At 44.0% G+C, this 26,905-nt stretch overlaps 1 protein-coding gene across 1 annotated transcript in view; it reads right to left on the bottom strand.

Annotated features, from left to right (window-relative positions):
• TBL3 (transducin beta like 3) overlaps nucleotides 1–26,905 on the bottom strand; it is an 825,158-nt gene that overhangs the window by 134,992 nt on the left and 663,261 nt on the right. Inside the window, exon 18 of the mRNA XM_044089118.1 lies at nucleotides 18,428–18,486. Coding sequence (XP_043945053.1) covers nucleotides 18,428–18,486 — 59 coding nt within the window. The remainder of the gene's footprint in view (nucleotides 1–18,427; nucleotides 18,487–26,905) is intronic.

Below are 26,905 nucleotides of genomic sequence, written 5' to 3'. Positions count from 1 at the left end.
CTCATCTTAATGACATATTTCTTTTTATATCTTGAAATAGTTATGCTATACTCCTGATTATTGACACTGTATAACATTGTATTGCTACTTAATGCCTTGTAATAATCCTGTAACATTGCTGTTTAATGCTAATTTATAATGAAAATTTTATAATATGTTGGAGCTTTTCTCCCTGGGCCTCTGCTGAAAAAGGGCTCTTCAGCTCAGTCGGACAATCCCGATCAACCAATGTAAAATAAATAAATAAATATTTGACTTGTGCCGAATACGGTACAATGACAGCACAGATGTGTGAAAAACTCACCCTAAAAGTACATGTTTGAAGAAAATCTTGTAGCAGTATAATAAAAAGGCTTCAACTGATAAGCCATTTTCCAGTCTGAATTATTCAAATATCCAAAATCACCTGCTGTCATACTCAGTAAAAATTTTCTAATGGTAATAACTACAATGACTGGAAGGTGCTCTATACAGTCACAGTTTGCTGATGTCATCTTGAATTCTGCAAGCATAAACATAATAAAACATGCATAATAAATTCACTTGTGCTTAAAGTATAGAACAATGCATTTATTGTGAGTGCATAGCAAAGAATTCACAAATTATAACCACAGGATAAGACAGGATTAAAGGGAACGATGACAAGAAGAGGGTTAAAGGTTAAAATAGGCACATTCTGTAACTCCAGATCACCACAAAATAACACAAAGACAAAGGATATGCAGTCTTACCCTCACTTTTTAAGAAACTGCGCATCACTGTATCTGTTAGCATTAACGATGCAAATCCATATATCCAAGACATACTATGGATTACATTACACTTTAATTTCAAGATTAACACTGCACTAAGCCTATCTTTAACTTATGTCAAATAATATGAAAGTTGTGTACTTACGATAATGCTAGATTCTTTCATTCATGTCCATCTGATACAACCTGTGGGTCTTTGAGCCACTTTTTGGATCCAACTAAACAGCATTAGTGTTCCAGCCTAAGATTTTTCCCACGGATAATGCACTAGTGGCCAGAATTACCTCAGAATGGGTTTGCCACCCGGTCAATAACTGCACAGATGAATGCGCATATACAAACCCAGCCAAACATATGTTCATACATATGAAAGGAATAAGATTCTTCAGGTTTTACAAGCACAAAGAAAGGGGAAGGGGGAGGGAGGGTAGTCATATCATACTGACATGAATGAAAGGATCTATCATTACAGCAAGTGTATAACTTTAGTATGGAATCTCTGAAGCAGAGAATTTGGAAGGTCTCAATGAGGGGTTTAGAGCTAAAGGCTTGAGCTATGAAGTCTCTGACATCATCAATGGAGCTCTACGAGACAGCTGTGAAGATGGTGCCAAAGCCTCAACATTGACTACCTGGTCCCGAGACTGGCTTGGGCCAGAGGCCATTGAGGTTGAGTGGGTTAGATCCAATACCCCCTAATTTCAAGGTCGGTGTCAGGGTTGCACTGAGGAAACCATGCACCGGGATGAGAACCGTCTCCAATACAATTGCAGCTGATATGCAGACTGGTGAAAGAGTTAATAGCAGGGGCATAGTATCTACCAATTGCCTTTGGAGCCAAAGAGAAGGTACGACTCCTAGCTTGATCTGCATCTTCAGAAAACTCACATCAGGTGATCAAGATCTGTTTCTGATGTACTTTTGTAGGACCTGAAGGATCGTAGTGAAGAAGCAGATGGGGCCAAGAAGGGATCAGAGTATGTTCCCTATTGGCAGCAGTCTCTTTGGTTGATCTTTTTTGGAGAAACATCCTGAAAAGACTATCAAATTCAAAACCTTGGATCCAGTGGGGGGAAAAGTACTTACAAAAGGGACATCCATCCTTTCCTTTTTCAGCTCGGAGGGTCCTGAGTCATCAGAATGGCTCGTTCTTGACTCTGAGTCTCTAGATTTGGATTTCTCAGAAGGTGTTTTGGTCATGAAAGTCTTGGGATCTGATGGCAAAAGCCTCTTAAGGATTAGTGTATTTTTTCTATCTTATAAAGCCCTAGGGTTGAGGGAAGGACGAAAGTCACAGCCTTTTGTCAAATGTGCTATCCCCAAGCACAATTTACACACAAATCACGGATGTCTTGGGAGGGGTGGATTTTATGCCTGCATTTTGAGCATTTTTAAACATTTTTGTCACTTTATGTCTGGGACATGAATAGAGAGTCTTTGTGGGTTCTGTTCAAGCAGCTTTATTTCATACAAACACATTACTGCTGTTGGTTATTGACCAACTTGTATACAAACTAAGAACTATGATCTTGCATGCTCACTCCCTGGCTGCTCCTTCAAAATGGCACTCGGGGTTGCACGTGTGTGGGTTATATATGTACACGCACAGCCTCACATGCTTCCTTAAAGACATAGCACACACATGTTACACTCTGATCTACATCCTCCTCCTTTGAGAAATAGATTGTGCAGTTATTATGAGACTGCTTGGCATGCAGAAATCACAGGTTACCCATAGTCATGCATTGTACAATATCAAATACACATGTATGTACAATCAAGTCCATGCTGCTGCGTATTTCACACTTGGTTTATACACTCGTCCATATCATGTGACACAAAACTGGTCATTAGATTTAGCAACTGGAACAGTTTCTTTAAAATTATTGACCTGTGTAATGTTCAAATCATTTTCTGGAGTGGAGTCAGAATTTTGAACACATTCGGGTCTGGAAACAGTGTCTGACTCGCTCTTCGATTTAGACTCCGCATCACAGATATAATGTGACTGCAATGATGATGATTCTGGTACAGGAAGATGATGTTTGCAATTCCTCCTATACGCTACTTCTTCGAAATTTACCAGGTAAGATCTCAGCTCAGCACAGATGCCTGTAATCTGTCCTATTCGATCAAAACCTTTTGTGGTCTGGATTCATATCTTCTCTCCTTCCCTCAACGGACAAAGTAATCTGCTAGATTGGTCGTAACTAGATTTCTGGATATTATGCTTCTTAAACAATTGAGCCTTTATGGTTTTAGTATTCTTAGATTTAGGCTGCAACAAACTTGAAGAAATAGGTAACGCAGTTCTAGTTTGCTAGGAAAGTAGTCTTTGAGCAGATGAGCCAAGAATATCATCACAGGGTATGTTTTTGAGATTAAGCAAATTCAAAAATAAGTCGGTATTGCACAGTTTGACCTTTCAAGTAATTGCTTTGCACTCTGCACTGCTCGTTCAGCTAGACCATTGGACTGAGGATATTCAGGACTACTAGTAACATATACAAAGTCCCATTCTATTGCAAATTTCTGAAACAACTGGCTAGTAAATTGAGCACCATTGTCAGAAAAGCATGTGTGTGGACTACCATGAAATGAGAAATGACATTTCAACTTAGTAATAGCAGCAGTTGAGGTTAGGTTAGGTAGCAAATCAATCTCAAACCAATTTGAATAAGCGTCTACCAGAACTAAGTAGTGTTGATTGTTCCACTCAAAAATATCAGTTGCTACAATATACCAAGGTAGTGCAGGAACTGGACTTAGCTGAAGTGGTTCTCTTTGCAAATGTGATCTGGTACTATTGCATACTGAACAAGAAGAACTCTATCAATGTCTTTTGGTAATGAAGGCCAAAATACTAATTATCTTGCTGTTGTCTTAGTTGATGTTGACCCTGGGTGATCACGATGAAAAATATGGATATATTCTTGTAAGGAAGCAGAAACGACAATTTCAGGACCTTTAAAAATAATGCTATCTTCCATCAAACAATTCAACTCTGTAAGGAAAATATGTTTGCACTTCAGGTGATACACTAGACTACTTTGATGGCCATCAGACACTCTGCAAAACTGGATCAGTCTCAGTGTGATTTCTTAACTCATCAAGTCTAGTGGTGGAAAAATTATGCACTGACATCACATCAAAGTCAAACGTTTCTTCGTTAAGCTGTTCTATTGTAATTCTGAGAGATCTGGATAAAGTATCAGTCAGATAAAGCAATTTGCCTTTAGTGTAAGACCATTTTGAAATTGTACTTTTGCAATTTGAGCATCATTCTTTGCAATCTCGCTGGAGTGGAATGCATAGGCTTCTTTAGGATAATAACTAGAGGTTGATGATCAATTTCAATCTGAACACATCGACCATAAATATAATCGTGAAACTTGGAGCATGCAAATACTACTGCCAAAAGTTCCTTTCAATTTGAGCATAATGCATCTCAGTTTGGGTTAGTGTTCTAGATGCATAGGCTACTGGTCTGCCCACTTGAAGCATAACTGTGCATAGACCAAATTTTGAAGCATCACAGGAAAGAATAACAGGTTTGTTCGCATCATAGTATCTTAACGTAGGTGGGGTGACAATTTTTTTGCTTAAGGTCTTCAAATGCCTTCTGGTGCTGTTCCAACCATGACCATGCAACATTTTTGCATGTGAGCTCTCTTAAAGTTGCTGCCATCTCACTTAAGTCTGGTATAAATGTGCCTAAACAGTTGACCATGCCCAGAAAATGCTGTAAAGCTTGCGAATCATGTGGTGCTGACATTTCAAGAATAGCTGCTTGTTTGGTCGGGTCTGGTCTCAAACTGTACTTGTAAACAAATGTCCTACGTATGTAACTTCTGGAAGTCTGAATATGTACTTCAGAGGATTGAGCTTCAAGTTTACTTCATGCACTCTGTCTAGAACTTTCTTGAGGTTTCTGTTATGCTCTCATTCACCATTGCCTCCAACCAATAGATCATCTACTATTATGGATAACCCAAAAAATTTGTTCCATTGCACGCTGGAAGACTTCACTTGCAGAATTTATTCCAAATGGCATACTTAGGAATCTGTATTTGCCAAACGGAGTACCAAAATTAGTTAGAAATGAGGATCTGCAATCCAGCATCACTTGCCAAAATGAACTCTTTGCATCCAAAACAGAAAATACAGTGGCATTCAACATTAGAGCTGCAATCTCTTAGACTGTGCGCATTGGATGATGTGGCCTTTTGAATGCTTTGTTCAAATCTCTTGGGTCAATATATATTCCGATTTCATCTGTGCCTTTTTTGTGAGCTGCTACCATAGACGACACCAATTCAGTTGGTTCTGTGACTGGACAAATCACACCTTGCTGCAACAGTTTATCCATCTAAGCCTTAACTTTATCTTGCAAGGCTATCGGAACTCTTCTTGCTGGTCTGACTACTGGAGTGACCTCTGGGTCTAACTTCATGGAACACACAACTGGAATTTTGCCTAACTTGTCATTGAAAACATCAGCATGCTCTGAGAAAATGGCTTATGAAAAAATTAGAACTCGGAAATGCACTTATGTGCTGAACTTCTTTAGCAAAAGAAAGCAGATTCATTCTTAAACGATCTTTGAGACCCAGTAAAGACTGCAGTGGTCTTTGGACTACATAGAGTAACAAGTCGTAACAGTTCTCGGCCGAATAACATGAAAGTATCACTGAACCTTCGGTTTGAATTTTGAATTTCTTCCACCTCCATAAGCAACAAGTCTCACACTACTGGTTACATTGAGTTGTTTGTTACTTCCCACTTTAGTAAATGTGTCTGCTGATATAACTTTACACTTTGAACCAGTGTCTACTTTAAGCTCTGTGGATCTTCCATTAATCTGGACAGGACAAAACACTCCACACCTTGTTAATAAGTTCAATGCATCAACTCTTTCACCAAACACCGATACACCATCTACATAGAAAGCTGACTGCTTTGGCTCTACTTGATCAATTTGTTTTTTTGTGCAGCCTTTCTGTACAACTGTGTGAGGCTTACTTGATTTGCAAAACTTTTGGAAATGGTTCCATTTTTTAAACTTGTGACACTGCTGACCAAATGTTAAGCACATCTCTCTTTTAGACTCACGATTCGTACCACAATTGCGACAGTTAACAATAAATCTAGATTTTGGTTTTGTTGATTCATGTTTATATTGCACTGAGCTTGCACTGGAGCATGCACTTCTCCTGGAACTTTCTAGAAAACCTTGTGGCTTCTTTGGAAATCCTGTCGTTGCCACGTGCTTACGCCTGTTCTTGTTTGTCACATATTGTATACTAGCTACATGTGCTCTGGAGCCAACAGAAACCTTGCACTCGTCACTCGCAAGAATACTTGTGTGTTTCTCTGTGGATTTGACAAATCTCTATGGCCTTGGTCAATGTTAAATCACTGTCACAAAGTAAAATCTTTCTCACAGCAGCACTACTGATACTACATACAAGCCTGTCCTTTATCAGCTCATCTTTTAAATCACCAAACCAACACATTTTAGCTCTGTTTCTCAAGTCAGTTATATAAGCTGGAAATGTTTCCCCTGGTTTCTGATCTCTTGTGTAAAACAAATGCCTCTCTAATGTAATATTCGTCTAGGGGTTACACATTTCTCTGAACTTGCGCTTCAAACACTTGGGGTCTTCCCTTGATTCAGCTTGTACAACAATATGATGGTCTGCACCTTCTCCTTCATATATTGCTGGTGCATATACAAATTAATGCTCTCTTTCTATGGCCTCTGACCTGCTAGGTTTAGCAAAATGAATGCCCTGGTGCATGCATCTCAATCTGCATATTCTTCTCTCTTCCATCCCTGTTCTGACACCATGTCACGTTCGTGTCTGGGACACAAAGAGTCTTTGGGGGGTTTGTTCAAGGAGCTTTATTTCATACAAACACATTACTACTGTTGGCTATTGACTTTAACTTAAGTAACTTGTATACAAATTTACAACTATGACCATGCATGCTCACTCCCTGGCTGCTCCTTCAAAATGACACTAGGGGTTTTCAAATGTGTGGGTTATATATGTACATGCACAGCCTCACATGCTTCTAAAAGATACAGCACACACTTTTACATCATGATCTATCATTTTTCCTTTCATGACAAATTACAGTAAGCCCACATAAAGCCAGAACAACAAGTAAGATTAGTGATACAATTAACAATTACGAAAATTGTTACTTAAACAACCAAAGAGCAGTTAAAGCAGCAGAAACATCTAGCTATTATTTTAAGCTGATGGTGGAAAAGGCACCACTACAACAAAGGAGGAAAAGGGGCTGAAAATGAAAACAGACATTAAAATATAGCCCCAGAAGAAAAGATGAAGCTAAGAGACAATCAAACAAGGTGGAGCTCTTAGCTTAACTGAGTTGTCAAGATCCACATCTGTTCATGATGGCTACAAATGGGATCCGAGTTAACTCTAGCCTGTAATCCAATACGGGAGGGAAAATCTTAAAGGGGCTTGAGGATTGAGCACTAATGCTGTTGATTCAGCTCCAACAAGCATCTTGAGAATTCACAGGTCGGATGGGACAGACTGAATAAATAGGATAGTTTGTTTCAAATTTGAAAGCACTTTAAATGATACTTTTTAGTCTCTAGAATAATTTTTAACTCTGGAACAGTTCCTATATCTGGTTTCTTTGCTGTCCTTCAACATCTGAAGAATTTTCTTCCCATGGGACAGTTCTTGGGAGTAGCATAGGTTTACTTGGAAACGCAACTTTAGAATCTCTCCTTGCAACAATCACAGTTTTTATGGTCTTGTAGTACAGCTGGCCATGACACTTCCAGATGCTCATCTTCCCAGCAATTTAAGGGTTCACCAACAAATGTCTCAACATGAACCCAGACATGCAGAGGTACTCAGAAATACCTCACCAAAACCTCAGAGGTCTCCTGTACACTGCCACATGCAAACAAAATCAATTCATCACCAGCCACTAAACATAATAATACTTATCACAATGTCTCCACATGCAAGCACCCAAGGCAAAACATCTTAGTCATAGGAGACTCCATGGTTGCCCTCTTCACCATGTTGGATAAGGAGAGGGCTACAGTCAGTTGCCTGTCATGGTCCAGGGCCTGCTAAATCATGCGGGTACTAACTACAAGTACTAGTATGACTCAGTCATAGTCCATGTGGGTGTGAGTGACCTGAGATGAACCTCCCCGGACTACACGAAGAGAAACATTATGGACGTTTCTGAATATGTGCTGCAGGCTGGTATGAGCCTCGCAATGAGCAGCATTCTATCCTCACCGGGAATAACACCACAATACAAACAGAAAATCACTGACTGCAATACCTGGCTTAGCTACTGGCGTCATTCCAAAGGGATCCAGTATTTGTCAGCCTGGGGCGACATGATCAACAGGACCATGATGCTTTGCCAGAGACAGTCTGCACCTTTCACTGCTAGGCTTTTGAATACTGGCCAAGGCATTACCCACCCTCGTGCCTTTTTTTAGGCAGTGCAAACCAATAGATCTGCCAACATAACAAATACTTCTAATGCCAAGCTGAAGGTGCTACTGCTCAGTGCTCGGAATCTTAATAAGAAACTGCATTCCCTGGAAGCTCTCCTTGCTTTGGAGAATACTGACATCTGTGTAGTTACAGAGACGTCATTCAAGGCTGTGGAAAGCACCCCAGCAATGCAAGGCTCCAGTGCCTCACACACATTCAGACCACTCCCTGAAAAGTAAAAAAAAAACTGAAAGGATGAGGCGTTTCCATTTATATGAAAAAAAACAATCCAGTCTAGATTGGGCGGCGCAGTGGTGCAGCGGTTAACATTGTCGCCTCACAGCAAGAGGTTCTTTGGTTTGATTCTCGTCTGGGGCGCCTTCTGTGTGGAGTCTGCATGTCCTCCCTGCGTTCACATGGGTTTCCTCTGGGTGCTCTAATTTCCTCCCACATTCCAAAGACATGTGTCTAGAGTTTTCTCCCAGGGCCTCTGCTGAAAATAGGCTCTATCCTAGTCCTACTTTCCTGGTCAAAAAATGTTAAATAAATAAATAATAAATAAATAAATTGGACTCGCTTGGACTACTCCATGTCCAGTTGACCATAGACAAAATCCCCCACCATATCATCAATAGCTACTGTGGACCATTAATCATGAAAAACACTCCACATACCTGAAGTTACTAGAGTCACTTGCCATTCAGCCCAACATGCTACTCATGGGCAATTTTAACTACCTCTCCATAAAGTGGGAAACATACATGACCACCAACATGCAGGCTCAGAGATTCCTGGACTTTGTCAATGCAAATGCTCTGGAAAAGATGGTCTGCACTCCCACTAGGGACTCAAATATCCTTGACATATTACTGACAAACATGGCTTAGCATTACCCCCCCCCCCCAAGCGTAATGTCCTCGTTGGTAAGATCGGGTCATAAATCGGTCTCCTTTGAAATAAATGTAGCGATAGAATCCCCATCAAACCCTAAAACCCTAAAGAATTTTTCCAACGCAAATTACCCTATATTAAAGTGATAGCATGGGTAATTTTAAAGCTCCCCCTAACCCCCAAAACACAGAGGCCTAAGCAGAAGTAACACAAATGCCCTGTACAACCACTTAAACAACTGCATTGAAACAGCAGTACCTGACCAAATTAAACCCAGGTCTAGCTGGAAAAACAAGTCACCTTGGTATATCCCTGGCATAAATAGACTTTACAACAGAAGGAAGAAATTCTTGTTTAGAAGTAAGTGGGAAGGTGCACAACAGAGAAACAAATCCTTTATTAGTCTGAACAGGCAAATGAGTGAACTAGTCAAGTCTTCAAAAACTAAATATGAGACTAAAACAGCCTCCCAAGCAAAAGATTACCACAAGCATTACTTAGTTATGTCCAAAATCTTAAGGGAAACACTCAACAATGTGCTGAGTTGGCTGTAGATGGCACCACTTATACTCACCCAGAAGAAATAGCAAATTTTCTGGCCAATAAATTCAGCTCAAATTTCACCCCTTCATCACCTCCAGTTATACCCCATGATATACACCCTACTACTACTTTGCCTCTTATCACAAAAGAACAGGTCCATCACAATGCTCACTAAAGCTATAAACATGGTATCAATGGGCCCTCACAGAATCTCAGGGTGCCTATTAAATAGCTTGAAACATGACCTAGCAAACTCACTCGGATCTCTATTGAAGTACAGTCTCCAGGCAGGTTTTGTCCCAGTACAGTGGAGAACAGCAAAAGTCATCTCTCTGCACAAGGGGGAACCATCAACGGATACAGGAAAACACTGGCCCATAAGTCTCACTAGCCTCACATGCAAGGCTATGGAAAGGATAATGCTGGCCCTGATTAACAATGACATAGGAAATCTCCAGACTCGAGACCCAACCCAGTTGGGCTTTCTCAAGGCAGGTTTTGTCTGCTCAATCTGGAGGACTTCTTTGAGAAGGTCACCAAGGCCACAGATGATGGTAAAACAGTGCATACTGCCTACCTTGACCTGGCCAAGGTATGTGACACATTATCCCACTTGAGTATTACAGATAAATTCACAACATTGAGCATAAATCTCTATGTCACCAGATGGATAGCCAAATGGTTCACATATAGGACACGTTAAGAGTATGGGAATCCACATGGAACAACAAGAGGCCAATCACCAGTGGTATACCACAGTGCTGGGCCCCCTATGGTTTGTGATATACTTCTCAGATGTCATGGCAATTACAGATGGCCTTTGGCTGATAAGTCTGCTGATGACTGCAAGTTGGTGGCAATCACTGATTTCCTAAAAAATGCTAATATCCTACAGAATGGTCTGACACAGACTAATGATTGTTGTCAGACCCATGGCCTTAAACTAAATGTGAATAAGAGCATAAGAATACCCCTTGGGAAATCAAATACCCCTGCAACTTACAACACTGACAGCACCCCTCCTAAGGGTGGGCCTAGTGATGCAAGATCTGAGTACTTCAGTAGATAGCAATCTGAACTTTGACCACCATGTGCCCATGGAGGTGAGGAAATCCTTCGATACGGCTCAACTTGTAAGTAAGGACATGGCATCCAGACTGAAGAATGTCATAGTACCCTTCAGACCAATAACTGAGTATGGTGCACCTTTTGGCATGTAACTCGATGGGCGACTGCAACAAGTGGAGCATACTCAGAGGTTTCTTACCGAAAAAATACAGGGTATAACCAAGATGTCATTTGTGGACTGATCAAAAGCCCTACAATAGTACTCCGTTTCCTACCGATTACTGAGGGGTGATCTATGTCTGACCTACAAGGCAGTGTCTGACCCAGCCCTGATTGAAATAAGAAGTTATGTACTCACCATAACGTTCCATCTGAGTAGGTATCTTCATTTGTCTGCAACCTTTGGGATACGGATCCGATCTCGGATCCGAGCTGGCAACTTCTATCATAGCATAGATCCGAGCTCCTAGCTCCTCCCATTACCCATAATCCCCTGCCTACCCTAATTGACCTCAGATCAAGTTTGCCCCATAGCACAGCAGATAAAAGTTTCCCAATGGGAACATATGCTAATAACACAAGAACGATCATATTGGTCAGGGGGAAGGAGGGGGGGGATGGTTGCAGACATATGAAGATACCTACTCAGATGGAACGTTATGGTGAGTACATAACTTCTTAATCTGAAGTAGGAACTTCATTTGTCAGCAACCTTTGGGACAGAGTCCCCAGCTACCTAAATCTTGGGTGGCCTTCATGGAAGGATATTCCGGAGCACTGCAGAGCCAAAGGACGCCCTACCTCGGGAGACAACATCTATTTTATAGTGGCTGATAAAGGTGTGAGATGAAGCCCAAGTGGCTGCGGAACAAATGTCATCCAGTGGAACCCTAGCTTGAAAGGCCGCAGATGTGGCAACGGCCCTAGTAGAATGAGCATGGACTCCTTGAGGTGCAGGCCTTCCCGAGCTCTGATATGCTAAAAGAATACAACTCGAGATCCATCGAGAGAGAGAGAAACTTTAGAAACTGACTTTCCGAAATTACTTTTGGCAAAGGAGATAATCAACTGATTGGATTGCCTATGATCAGCAGTTCTATGGATATAAAAACGTAGTTGTCTGTGTACGTCTAAGGAATGTAGCTTGTACTCTCCTTTGTTATGAAAGTTGGGGAAAAACACTGGAAGATTGATAGATTGATTGATGTTCGCTTCTGAAGATACCTTAGGTAGAAAGGACGGATTGATCCTGAGGTACACCCTATCCGGGTGAAAGAGCAGATATGGTGGTTTGACACAAAGAGCTTGCAATTCCGACACTCTTTTGGCTGAAGTTATGGCTACCAAAAAGGCGGTCTTCCAAGAGAGAAATTTGAGATCAACCGTGGCCGCCGGTTCGAATGGGGGACCAGTCAAGGCCTGCAAGACTAAGGATAAATCCCATGGAGGTACCACCTCTTTAACTGGAGGCGTAAGGAGGAAGGTACCCTTGAGGAAGGTCTTACACAGTTTGGAAGTGATAAGAGGGCCAGACTCTTGCCCCACGTGATAGTATGAGATTGCTGCCAGTTGTACCTTGACTGTGGAAGAACTAGCCCCCTGGTGAAAGAGAGAGGTTAGAAAATCTAGAACCGACGATATCGGGGCTGTAAAAGGGTCTAAACGACGGTGTTCTGCCCAAATGGTGAAGCGTTTCCACTTACTCCGATAAACCTTCCTGGTGGAAGGCTTGTGAGCTGCTACAAGAATGGCTTTGACCGGTGATGAGATCCCGGGAGTCCTTATGAGGAGTGGAACTGGAGCAACCAAGCAGTCAGCTTGAGGTTGGCCAGGTTGGTCGGAAGACCGAGAGGGTGAGAAATGAGATCCGGAATGGGATCCAGAATCCATGGTGGATACACTAGGTGAGACCATAGGTAAGGGAACCACGTCTGACGAGGCCAGAATGGGGCAATGAGGATCATCTTGCTCCCCAGCTGCCTGGCTTTCTGTAATAATTTCAACATCAGGGGAAGAGGAGGGTAAGCATAAAGCAGACCGGGAGGCCAAGCATGAACTAGAGAGTCTCGGGGACTCCCCCGGAGGGGGGATCAGAGCGAAGTAATCGTTGCATTTGGTGTTTGAAGGAGAGGCAAAAAGATCGCAACAAGGTTGCCCCCATCGGGCAAATACTTGCTCTGCAACTCGATGGTTGAGACACCATTCGTATGGAGTCAGGATAGTACGACTGAGCCTGTCCGCTAGAATGTTGGACCGTCCCGGAATGTGCGTTGCTATGAGAAAGCGGTTGGTGGAAATCGCCCATTCCCACACTCTCATGGCCTCGCGGCAAAGGGGGTAAGACCTGGTTCCCCCCTGTTTGTTTATGTACCAGACGACCGACATGTTGTCTGTCTGTACTGCAATCGTCCCTACCGGAAGAGAGTTGTGTCGTGCCTGCAACGTCAAATGCACCGCCCTCATCTCTAAGACGTTGATATGCAAAAAGGTCTCTACGTCGTTCCATGTGCCTTGGACTGTCCTGCCTGAAAAATGCCCCCCCCCCCACACCCCAGGCAAGAAGCGTCCGTGGTCACTGTGTCGACTGGCAGAGGTAGTGAGAAGGGACGTCCCGTGTGGAGGTTGGGAGACTGGAGCCACCACAGGAGCGATCTTCTGCAAACCTTGTTTAAGGAAATGGGGTGAGACAGGGGGTTGCGAGACAGGGACCATTGTACCTGGAGGGTCCACTGCAGAACCCTCATGTTTAACCGGGCCAATGGCAGCAGAGGGATTGCAGCCGCCATAGATCCTAGGGCCCTCAGGATCAATTCCGCCAAAGGAGTTTGCAGTTAAAGGAGTTTGCAGTTGAAGGATGGCCTGCACGTGCAACATCAGGTTCTGAAGCAGATCTGGAGTCAAGAACGCAAGCATCTGTCTGGAATCCAGTCTCGCCCCTATAAAATCCAACACCTGTGTAGGGATGAGAGAGGATTTGGTCATGTTGATGGTTAATCCTAATAGTGGAGCCAGACTGAGGAAATAATCCCTGCATGAACAAAGTAGATGCCTTGTTGGGGCTGTAAGGAGCCAGTCGTCCAGGTATGGAAAGACCTGAATTCCCTGGAGTCTCAGCTGGGCCGCTATTATCGCTAGGACCTTGGTGAACACCCTGGGGGCTGAGGTGAGACCGAAGGGGAGGACAATGAATTGAAAGTGACTGGCTCCCAGCCGGAAGCGGAGAAACCTCCTGGAACACCTGTCCACTAGAATGTGATAGTACGCATCCTTGAGGTCTATGGAACACATCCAGTCGTCCTCCCGCAATAAGGGGAGGACGGATTGCAACGTGACCATTTGGAACTTTTCTTTGGGTACCGCCAGGTTTAGGAGAGAGAGGTCGAGGATGGACCTCAAGTCCCCTGTCTTTTTTGGCACCAGAAAGAACCTGGAGTAAAACCCTGATCCGACTTGATCTGGGGGGACGGGCTGGATGGCTCTTTTTTGCAGAAGCTGCTGAATTTCTGCAGCAGCCTCCCTCTGACTGGGTGGAACGTCGGGAAGGCTTCTGATTCTGGGGTTTACTATAAAGGGAATTTGGTAACCTCTGGATATAATACGAAGCACCCAGCGATCCGTTGTTATGGACTCCCATTTTGCTAGGTGCCTCGAAAAACGCCCCCCAACTGCCTCCAGAGTGGAGCAGTCGGATAACCCCTCAGGGGTTCTGCGTGGGCCTCTCAGAGAACGGTTCTCTGGACCCAAAATTCCTGGGACCCCCTCTGCCTCTGGGGCGGCGTCCTCCCTGTCCTCCTCTGCCACGAGAGGACTGGTTGTCCTGAGCAGACTGAGACTGATGCGATTTTCGGAACCACATCTTCTTCTGACCCTTTTGGTTCTTGGAAAAGGACCTCTGGGGCGCAGAGAAGCAGACTCCGATGGCAGACAAGGTCTTCCCGTCTTTCTCGCTCTGGACAAGAGTGTCGTGAACGGTTTTGCCGAACAGTGCACAACCATCAAAAGGGGCATTCGCGAATGACGCCTTAAAGGGTTCCGAGAAGTCACAGTGACGGAGCCAGGCCTGTCTCCTCATGATAAGCCCGACTCCGCCTGCTTTAGCGGCTCCCTCCATAGCATGAGATAACAGCCGCATAGAGGTGTTAGAGATAGAGTGGAGGGTGGCCATTCGGGAGGAGTACAGATCCTTGTCTCCCTCCGACATTGACCCTGGGGGGGAAGCAGCGTATTCCATAATTAGATCCCGCTGCATCCGAATACCGTGTGCCATGTAGTTCAAGGCCCTCATAGAGAAGGTCGCTGAAATGAAGGCCCGCTTCCCAAGACGATCCATCGCGCGAGACTCCTTGCTCGGAGGATGAACCATGGGGCTCTACTGAGCCAACTCTTTCTTGGTGCCTGCAGCCACCAACATGGCATCCACAGGGGGACCTCTGCTCCAGTGTGATCTCTCTGCAGGGGGGCTCAAAATTTTGTCCGGACGCTTGGGGATCGGCTCTACGGTGTCCGGTTCCTTCCAAGCCCTAGAGGATATAAGATCCACCAGGGGGTCGGGTGGAGGGGACACCCGAGAGGTAGATGGTCCTGCCTCAAATGCCTCAAGGAATACGGACTCATCAGAGGAAGCCTTGGGGGCAGACCACCCACCCCTGATTTTGAGCATTTCCATGATGTCTCCAAAGGAGACATCCTCGGGGGGTGATCTAGGGGAGCCTTCCCCTTCATCCAAGTCCGTATCTTCGGTGAGACTCTCAGGGGAGTCTATGTGCCTCCTTTTGCACTTTGCCTTGTGAGGAATCTCCTCGGGGGGGCTGTCCGAGGAGTCCTCACGGGCTGTATCCTGTTCCACTGGAACTCCTAGAGGCGCTGAGGCAGGCTGCCCTGAGGGCCAGATGAGGGGAGCCAGGACCAGATGAGAAGGAGTGCGGGAGGGAGCCGAAGCCAGGACCAGAGGCCTGGAAGCACTCGACAGTGTCCTCTCCACCGCAGCGAAAGCAGAGGGGGAGCCGCTCTCTGACAGATCCGAGATCTGACTCCCACTCGGATCTGAAGCGGGGATCGGACCCGGCGCTGAGAACGTCGGATCCGAAGGACCAGTGTGCTCCGACCGGGACGGAGCCGAAAGCACACCGAATCCCTCGGATCAGAAGCTCGGCCCACGGCTCCGAGTGGTCAGATCCGACAAACTCAAGGGAGCCGTCGGAGCAGACGTGCCCAGCACGGCCGGCTTCGACCTACCCCTGGATCCAACGTGGCTCGGAATGCGGGTCGGAGAAGGAGCTATAGGAGCGAAAAAAGGGGTCGGGCTCCCCCCCGGAGGGGGGGGGGAGGCAAGAGCACTCCCATCTGCATCTGGGCCTGGATGAATCTCATCATCCGGTCCATGTCCGCATCAGACATGCTAAAAGTGGACCTCGAAGAGGCCACCGAGGCAGACCTGGAGTGTCGCCTCGATGACCTCGACGGGGACCAGATCACCTCCTCCTCAGGTCCCGGGGAGAAACAAGGGGATCGGATCCGAGGAGGAGGAGATCGAGAAGACTTGGACGGAGAAGCCCTCTTGGCGGGCGGGGCCGATGAGGAGTCATCGGCCCGCCGCTTAAGGTGCTTCTCCTGCCGCTTCTCTTTCCTGGCCTCCCTATCCTCCGGAGCCGAAGCGGGAGGTTGAGTCCCGGTCAGAGGAAGGGAGGCAGGAGTGACCGCTACCGGGGGGGGGTAGCGGGCACCGAAGTACCGGAGGCTGAAGCAGAGTCTGGGGGTAGAAGGCCCACCAGGACTAGCTTTGACCTACGATCCTTGAGTGCCCTGGGGTTGAACACCGAAGAGAGGTGTTCAACCCCAAGGCACCTAACGCACCGAGTGTGGCCATCAGCCGGTGAAAGCTTGTGACCACACTCAGTGCATTTTGAAAAAATGGCTTTAGGGGCCTCCGACATCGCTACAGTAAAGCACACTCACTAGGCCCCTAACACTCAAGTCACACACACACGCTACGACCAGCGGGGGAGGGAGAAATATTTTAAATTAAATGAAATTTAAGCTGAAAAGCTAAAATAATAATAAGATTAGTGTTAAGGGTAAACCTACCACGCACACACAATCACTCACTCACTCAGAAAGAAGAAGAAAAACCTTTTTTTCTCACAAAAACGCTAAGAGCTCTGGAACCTAGCTGTTGCTTGAAGAGCGGCAAACTAGATCTGGGGTCAGTTAGGGTAGGCAGGGGATTATGGGTAAGGGGAGGAGCTAGGAGCTCGGATCTATGCTATGATAGAAGTTGCCAGCTCGGATCCGAGATCGGATCCGTATCCCAAAGGTTGCTGACAAATGAAGTTCCTACTTCAGATTGTCTATTCGCAATACTAACTACACTACGGTTGCCTGCTCCAAAGATCTAAAGCTGTTTCTCTGTCATGAACAGATTACGCTGGAGAGATAGTTATGTGTCCCACATACTGCCCTTCCTCTGGAATAGGCTTCCTATTCACATGAAGCACAGCACTTCCCTGACCATCTTCAAGTGCAATCTGGACCAAAGGATGGGAAATCGTAAATTCACTCCTGGGGTGGCAACTATGTCCCTTATGGAGAGAGGCAATCTGTAAAAATTGTCAAAACCCTGCTTGCTGACCGTTGTCTTCTTTCCCCTAGGGATAGAATATTGGGTAAAAATCTGGGAAAAACTGACGAAGGGCTCTTGAGCCATTAGCCTAACAATCTCCTATGAATCTATGAACTTATGTGTTGTATATTTGCAGTTCCCTCTGTACAGCTTTTCATTTTCCCCACAAACACATGATTGTCATTTTCACTGCTTTACCAACCACAGCATCAGGCTGTGGGATTTCTGTAGATTAGTATTTTTAATCTCTGACCTATATATTAGTATGATGGACTTTCTACCTTGGGAGTTAGTGTTTCAGTGGCAGCAGAAGGACGGAGGTTCAGTTCAGGGAGACTGCTAGCGCATTTACTCCCTCAGCCATTGGGTGATTAACACCTTGTGCTATGGCCCACTGTCAAACCTGCATGGAAGTGTGAAAACATACTAACCTTTTAGCTTAAAAATCATACCACACCCTGGTTGTCTGAAAGCAGGTTGAGGAACTTGGTCATTACAACTCCCCCTTTCAATTCACCTTCTCTTGATGGTCTGGCTCTATCCTAGGATTAAACAATGGACTTTCATGGCAATCCATGTGCTGAGAGAGGTCAAGTATGCCTCTAACTTTTCCTCTGACCCTCTATGTATGGAGTGGCTAAATTTGCTGGCATTGCACATAATGCTGAATTACTCTTTTCTCAGGGAACACAAAAACATGTCAGTGTGGATACTGCCTTATGAGTTAGCAGTAGCAGCAATACAACTTAAATGCTTTACAATCAAATGGAAGAATGGATCAATAAGAATCATAAGGATCATGATTTGACTGTGTAAGCTGTAGAAAAGAAGTGAGATAGAACTGGTAGTGCACAGTCTAATCTGATTCTCCTAGCATGTTTCACAATGTCATGGTGCATGCTGACAGCAGCAAACAGCTAACCAGAAGACAGCAGAAAATGAAATCTCAACATCGATTTAATTTACTGCAGGATCCTTTATTTGGAGCAAATGTTTTCTCAATAAATGGTTAGCCTTATTCAAAATGTCCAGTTTTCCATACTTACTTAAGAATATGATCTTCCTGCTTGGCCAGTTCTTCAGCCAATTCAACTTCAGTTACATCCTATTGAAAGACAATTATAAAACGATAGTCTTTATTCAAAACATATACAAATGTTTGTTGTGTTACAGATGCAGCATAGTACAGAACAACAGATATACCTGAAGACAGACTAGTTTAAACATATTTATGACTTGGATTACAAGTTTAAACATATTTATGACTTGGATTACAAGATTACAAGTTTAAACATATTTATGACTTGGATTACAAGATTACAGGTTTAAACATATTTATGACTTGGATTACAAGTTTAAACATATTTATGACTTGGATTACAAGTTTAAACATATTTATGACTTGGATTACAAGTTTAAACATATTTATGACTTGGATTACAAGTTTAAACATATTTATGACTTGGATTACAATAAGGAAATGAAGTTAAGAATCACACTTCTGGCAACTTAATATATCAATGAAGATAACAACAATAAATGTGGCATAGAACAAGAAATGCAGTAAACCAAAAAAAAAGTTCTAGCAGGCAGCACGAGAGGCGTCATAAGATCCGTCTACCTTCGGACTCCTTTCCTGCTGCTTGGCGGAATCTTTTTTTTGGTTATTAATGAAGATGACCTACATTTACGGAATAACAAGATGCTCTCCGGAAGGCTGATCTGCAGCGACCTCCAAGCACTGGGAACTTTTCTAAGGACATTAAAACAAGAGTAACTAACTCCCTGAAGTCTCCTGCACTCAGTGACATAACAGTTTTAGGTTTTATAATTTACTATGAAATACACCAACTGGAATGCTAACCTTTGGTAGTCCAGCAAGGTTAATAACTTACGCACCTATTTTGTTAAAATTCTACAACAAAGACCAGGCAGCAAGAACATGGTTGTACACCTTACATTGAGTCTAACTACCAAACATGATGCTTGATTAGAACTATTATCCATTGAAAAATGCATCTCAAAATATTTTATAAAACAGTATTACCTTTTTTAGCTAGACTGCAGGTACATTATGAACTCAGTATATCAAAAGACCTTTACAAAAGCTTCAATACCAAGTAGGCATTGTTAAGATTACAGACGCCAATGTTCTGTCAACATGCACTGGGATCAGTCATGGTTCTAGTAGAGTGGCATTTAAATGCATCATTTTTAAGGGCAGCCAGTCATGATAGCAAAAACTGATGTTCACAAAACCACTTGGAAACAGTTTGTCTGGCAACTGCATGCCCCTCCCTCCCTAGAGCACAGGAGATAGACAGTTATTCAGACTTTGAAAATTCATGCACCTGTTTCAGACCAAACTTGAACTGACTGTGTACATACAGGTGTCAATGACTAAGAGCCCTGAAAAAGAGAACAAGGCAAACAGAGTTGTTCATGGAAAATTCAGAAACCACTTTTGGGAGTATATCTGAACTAATCTTATCCCTGTGAAAAGTCAAATATAGTTCCCTAAAATATGAGACTATAGCCTGCAGATCCTGTAAACAGAGGTCATGCTCATCGGAAAAAAGAGGGCTAGAATGGGGGATGTGCAAGGAATTTCTTTCTTTCAGACCACTTGACTAGTTGATGCGGACTACAATCCCACCCGTCATACGATCATCACTGACAGAAATAATTGACACATTCTAACTATGAAATAACTTGGGCCCAGATCACACAGAAGCCCTGAGGTAGGAAAGAACAATCTGGAAACTGACCGGCTGTCAGGGACAATATAGTGCCTCATCCTCATCCCCCACGCTTGCTGAGTGGAAGGCTTCCTGGTACTTTTAATTGGTTCTGATATTAGAGACAGATCATCTGATACTCTCCGAGGTTCTAAAACAGAAAACAAGCCCTGAGGTGAAGCCCACTGTCAACCCAACTGTGGCGGATATACTTGGTCAGGAATGACTTTTTCAGAACTAGAGGGACCTGGCAACATGAAACTACATCATTTTTGGCCTCATGTGGATGTCAAGAATTAGTTCTGGCCCTTCTTAACTGAACTTTCTGATAAGATGTTGCATCACTGGGGGTGGCTTGCACATCTAATGGAATCTTCCACACCATGGGATGGGGGATGCATCCACCACCACCAAAACCACCTTCTGATGCCTTACTGTATCACCCAGAAAAGGAATACGGCTTCCTCCCAAGTGGCAAATATGATCTCTGGAGTGCTACACACAACTTTTAAATCAGTAGCTCTTGAAGTGGAGTGCAGGATAAGATCAGGGAATCTACCACAGCATTCTCCTCCCTGGTATGTGAACTGCTGAGAAGTGATGCTACATCATTTATGTCATCTGTGCAGCACTGCCCTGCAAAGTAGCTATGGTCAAATTTCCTTGCCTGTTTAGGTACAAGACAGACAAACTGACATAATGATGACTGGTCCCAAAAGCAGGTTTGTTTTAAAAGCTTGCATAGTCAGAAGATTGCTTGCAGCTCCAAAAGGCTGATATAGACTTTGCTATATGGAAATAATGCCCTTTAGCTATCTAAGGAGAGAGATAAACTTGTCACTTCACCAAAATCCAGTTTTAGGACATGCAATTCATTTAGCTACAGTAATTGATGGTGGGGGTCCTACTACTCTGGACCTGGTAATGGGTCTAGCTATCACTAGGCAAAGATCTGCAAGTACACAGTGATTCTGCAGTGAATGGAGTCTCACAGCCAAATGCAATACCCACATCTTTTGGGGTATAAAAAACAAATATTTAAAAATGGCAAAATTAAAAAAAAAAAAAAAAAAGACATAACAAAAATCACAACAGTCATCAAATTTAAGAGTCTGGGCTTGGACAATGGTAGTGTATCCTCACTCAGGTTGTACAAAGACCCACCCCATGGACAGGAAAGGACAACTGACTGTGTCTAACTCTGCACCTCTGAAGGCAATCCTTTGAGATGGGATCAGATTGAATTTGTCTCAATTTATGGATGGCTCAAACTGCAACAATAGCAGCACTTACCACAGGGATGACATCAGGGAATTCTTCAAAGGAACTACCACCTGCCAGAGATCCAGGCAAAGGAATCCATGAAAAGTCTTCTTCGGCAAATCTCTGGTCACTACAGACAATATCAAGGTAAATGCTGTGGCTGCCGAGCAGGGCTAGTGCCCAAATAACAATGCCTTCTAATGAAAGACATCTTCATTAGCACTCTTCAAGAAAAATCTTGATGAGTGGATGGGAAATAGGAAATGCACCCCAGGGATCACTTCTGTGTGTCTGCTTGACAGTGGCACAGGAAAATAACTTTCTTGGGTGGTGTAAGCCAGGGAACCTTGTTGGCTAGGCTTGCGTGGGCCCTCGAGCCAATGGCTTAGTGCCTACCTATGAACCTAAGACATGCCCATCCAGGGCAAACTGGTTGAATTCTTCAATGCCTACCTAGGTGCTGATGTGCCAAGAAGGCATCTATCATGTCCAGCAACACTGATCAGGCACACTGCTATAGCAGCAGCAACAACAGTAGTCCGACAGTCTCTATCAGGAACCAGATATACCTGATGTGCTGACTGAAGTCACTGAAGGCTCAAGGTGGGATGAAAACGATTCCTTCAGCACAAAGAAGGAATGGAAGTTTACCACCTATTTAGAACAGGAGTTGGGTGCATCTATACAGCTCCTTCCAACAGTACAGGCTGTATCTACCCTAATGGCTCTCCTAAGACAGCTTAGTGTCCTAGCAGAGCTCTTTCTGTGAACAAGTTAAAAACTCTTAAAATATGTCTAACAATGCCCACATCCTTAACCTAATAATCCTTTAGCAGGACTCTTCAGTCCATAGTGCAACTGAAAAACTGGTACACACCAGGACAGCACCAGACCATAATCAGGACTGCTGTGGCTGAGTAGGTCTGTGGTGTCATGCTCTTGGACCACTTAACCAGTGCCGAGCAACAAGACCAGGTGACTTGAGTGTCTTCTTAGGGCAGCAAGGAGGCTTCTTTCTCTTAGGGCTGACTTAGAAGGGTGGTACAATGGATCATATCAATTCTGCAAAGTGTTAACAACCAGGCTTCCACCTCAATAATCTGTCCTCCAGTTGGCATGATCAAAGCGCTTCTTGTATCTTACGAAATGGGTATGGAGAATTTTATTTTAAAATTCCAACTTAATGGAAGACAGTGTCAGCCACTTAATCCTGTGCAGGCACATATCTGAACCTGCCCCCCTGACTAAAATGTCATCACAATTAAAATTAGCACTCTATGGAAACCAGAGAGAGAGAGAGAGAGGGAGGGAGCGACAGTGAGAGTGAGAATGAGAGTGTGAGAGAGTGAGTCAGTGAGTGAGTGAGTGAGTGAGTGTGAGAGTGAGTGAGTGAGAGTGAGTGAGTGAGTGAGTGAGTGAGTGAGAGTGAGTGAGTGAGAGTGAGTGAGTGAGAGTGAGAGTGAGTGAGTGAGAGTGAGTGAGTGAGAGTGAGAGTAAGAGTGAGAGAGTGAGTGAGAGTGAGTGAGAGTGAGTGAGAGTGAGTGAGTGAGTGAGTGAGAGTGAGTGAGTGAGTGAGTGAGTGAGTGAGTGAGAGTGAGTGAGTGAGTGAGTGAGTGAGTGAGTGAGTGAGTGAGTGAGAGTGTGAGAGTGAGAGTGTGAGTGAGAGTGAGAGAGTGAGTGAGTGAGAGTGTGAGTGAGTGAGTGAGAGTGAGAGTGAGAGTCAGTGAGTGAGTGAGTGAGAGAGAGAGAGAGTGAGAGTGTGTCAGAGAGGGAGTCCTGACTAGGTCCTCTTTGAGCCAGGCTTAAAGAGGCTGGCAAACATATCCAAAGCAAGATCCAGCATGGAAGACTGGAATTTAGGTGAAATAAGTTGCAAAGTTTTAAATACCAGTTTGGTAAGGGACTCAATGCCTGTACATGTCTGGAACGTTAGATTCTTTGTCTGGTAGGATTACAGCAAAATACATCATCACTGGGACCAAAGTACAAACAAAATCACACAGGAGTTCCCTTGTGCATGCTGGTAATGCACTCACTCAGTTCAAGGAGTGCTTGTACAACATGTTTGCCTTCTTGTGAAGGAGGCAACAGGAGGAGCATTTAATTATCTCCAAAAAGCAACAGTCTCATCACTGATCATGTGCTCCACTTCATTCTTCCTCACATTTAAGAATATATGGGGTAGGGAAAAGAAATGCAAGCTACAGTTGAGTCCAAAGTGTTTCAAAAGACAAGATAATCTGTGGGGATCTTTAAGGTGGCAAAGATTCATTGTCCTTGTCTATTTCTGGGACAATGGCCTCTAGTTCCTCTGACTCTTCAAAGGATCTGAGCGGGGAAGGGATCCCTAAAACGTATTAGTGCTGGTGTAAGTAAGCACATGGCTTCTTGTAGGGGCAGCAGCATAAAGGATGTTGCATGCCTGGTACAGTACCCTCTGAAGTTGGCATATGGGTCAGTCAGCCATGGGCCAAAGCCTTGTGTTGACTTAGGCCCTACTTGCAATGGATGTGATCCCACAGCTGCCACTACTAAAGCTTCCTTCACAAGTACACCTGCTTAATGACTGCTGCCAGGGTCATGACCTCTAATATGGGACAATCTGGCAATCCCTCCTTAACCTGGGCCAACAATCTCTTCTGTTTTCATGGGCGGCCTCAGCCCTGAGTATTGCCAGCTTATGCTTGGTTGTCCACACAGTTGCTCTGGAGGGTCAGGCTAGCTGGCCTTATGGTATGACTGATTACATGGGACTAGGCACTATGTACACCTTGGAATGCAATACCCAACTACATCTTAAAACTTTAATGACAGACGAGTGCAGAAGTCATATATGCAGAATGTAAGTAATAACAAATAAGAGGTACTGGGGATGTAAGAGCTCACTGCTTTTTAAAACAACCCAGGCATCTTCAATACTTGCAGCTACTTTGTGTAGCTTCCCTCTCTTTTTCACAGAGTTCTTTTACTTAGTAGTCAAAGGGACAGAGAAAATGTCGCCTTGGTACTTTAAAGATCCCAGCAAGAATTTTTTTTTTTTTAGTTACGCAGCTTTTACTGCAATTTTAATTTTTGTATAGTAGCCCCCTTGGTTTTAGCTGTTCTGCTCTAGGATTGGGGTATAACAGCGGTAATTTTATAAATATCTGCACTATACAGCATTAAAATATTGCATGGTTGCTACATGCAATTACAGATTTAATATGAAAGCACTTGACTATTCTCTCCCCCTTAGGATTATAGGAGGTTACTAGGCTAATGGCCCTAGAGCCTTTTTAAGCCTAGCCATTTATGCCCCAATTTTCCCAATTACCAATGCCCATAGGCTAGAATAGCTTTGGTATATGCCATTACCTTAGAGCATCTACAAACTGCCCCTGCCATAATGGGCAAAGGTGACAAGCCAGGGATGAATTTGTGATTTCCCATCCCCTGGCTTAAATTACATTTGAACAGGCTTAGAGAAGAGCTCAGTTTCACAGGAATGGTGAGTCTGTTCCAGAGAAGGAGCAATGCCTGAGACACATACCTGTCCCTCTAACATGTCTTGTTTACGGCACAGACAAGGTTTAGATTCTTAGATCAGGTAATTCTAGTGCTGTTTGTTCTGCTAATGTATAGCAGATCCATCAGGGCTGGATCAGAGAATGCCCTGAACATTAGGCATAGATTGTCCCTCAGCAGCCTTTAAGAGACTGAGTACAGGGACACGGCTTTGAGGCGGTCCTCATAGGACATATTACTTGCATCCCATATTCTTTTAGTGAGGAGTCACTGTGGTTGCTCCAGCTGTTGCAAATGCCTGGTCAGGTACATGCCGAAAGGTGCAATGTACTTGATGACTGGTCTAATGAGGGCTGAGTATAGAGGGACTATGAGCTCCTTACATCTGGATGCAAAGCCCTTACTAGTTGCTCTATGTAGAAGGGTTTCTTGCTACCATGAACACATTGTGATCCAAGTCCAGGTTACTGTCAAGCTGAGTTCCCAGGTCCCTTACCACTGGGTCTACCCTTAGGGGAGTGTTATCAATGCTGTAATTTGTAGGGTGATAGTCTTCCTAAAGGGTATGATTATGTATTTTTTTGCATTGAGTTTCAAGGCCATGGTTCTGGTACTATTATTTGTCTGTGTTAGACCCTCCTGGAGGATATCAACATCTCTGGGGGATTCAATGACTGTGCCCAAATTGCAGTCATCAGCAAATCTGGTTAGCCAAAAGCTCTCTATATTTGCCTTGACTTCAGAGAAGTATATTCCAAACAAGAGAGTGCCCAGTACCGAGCCCTGTGGGACACCACTAGTAAAAGGCCTGTTGATAGAGGTGGATTCCCCCACCTAACTTCATATGTCCTATCTGAATCATTTGGCTATCCATAGGGTGACATAGGGATTTATGCCTAAATCTGAGGTTCTCTAGAATACCAAAGTATTGTGTCAAATGCCTTTGCCAGGTCAAAGTGGGCAGTACGTACTGTTGTATCCTAGTCCATGGCCCTTCTGACCTTCCCAAAAAAAAGTTCACCAAGTTTAGTGGGCATGACCTGCCCATGATGAAACCGAACTAGGATTGGTCCACAGTTTGAAGAATTCCTATGTATTTGTTCATGAGGTCCACAATGATTCTTTCCATGACCTTGCGTACATGACTAGTCATACTTACAATCTGTAGTTCCTGGGTTTGTTGATGGTCTGCCTTTGTGTATCAGTTAGATAGGAAGCTTGTATGTGGGCTGTGGATGAACAGAGATTCTAGTGGGCCTGACAGATCATGTTTCAAGCTATTTAGGAGGCATCCTGGATTTTATCAGGACCCACTGATGCAGTGTTTTTAACTCTGCAGAATGCAGTGAGGACCTGTTCTTTGCTGACAGTTGAGGAAAATGGTAGACGGCATTTCCTGGGGTGAAACTGGAGCTAAATTTATCGGCTAGCAAATTTGCTATAACCCCTGGTTCTGTTTAAGAACTTAGATTTACATTTAGTTCAGCACACTGTTGAGTGTCCCCTTTAAAGCTGCTTACATAAGTGAAAAATGCCTTATGGTTCTCCTTAGCCTGGGAGGCTATTTTTGCCTCAAATTTGACTTTGGCGGACTTTTAGTCCCCTGCGTTGCTTGCTGACACTGATGAGGGAGTTTTTTTCTGTTTTGCACACAGCCCTTCCTATTTTTGGACAGGATTTTCTTTCTTTTGTTGTGCAAACTATTTACACTGGGGGTCCACGAAGGGGGCTTGTTTTTGGAGTCTGTCCTATTTTGGTTTGGTACTGCTATTTCTATGCAGTTATTTAAATGCTTGTAAACACAAAGACCACCATGTTCTCAGAGTTTGGGGCAGGCTTGGAACTTAGCTATGCTTTCACTTAAGAGGTAGTTAGCTTTGGAAAAGTTCTTAAAGGTTTTGGGGTTTAGGGTTGCCACCAGTCGTTGCTTATAATAACTGGATCAAGGGCACACACCTTGCACTTCCCATAGGCCCATCCATTTCCTCCCCTCTCCCACCCATGTTCCGCCCATTTTGT

Source organism: Protopterus annectens, chromosome 12.part0 (genome assembly GCF_019279795.1).
Source record: "Protopterus annectens isolate FY-2018-M chromosome 12.part0, PAN1.0, whole genome shotgun sequence".
NCBI classification, from domain to species: Eukaryota; Metazoa; Chordata; order Ceratodontiformes; family Protopteridae; genus Protopterus; species Protopterus annectens.
This window is presented reverse-complemented; position numbering and strand designations above follow the sequence as displayed.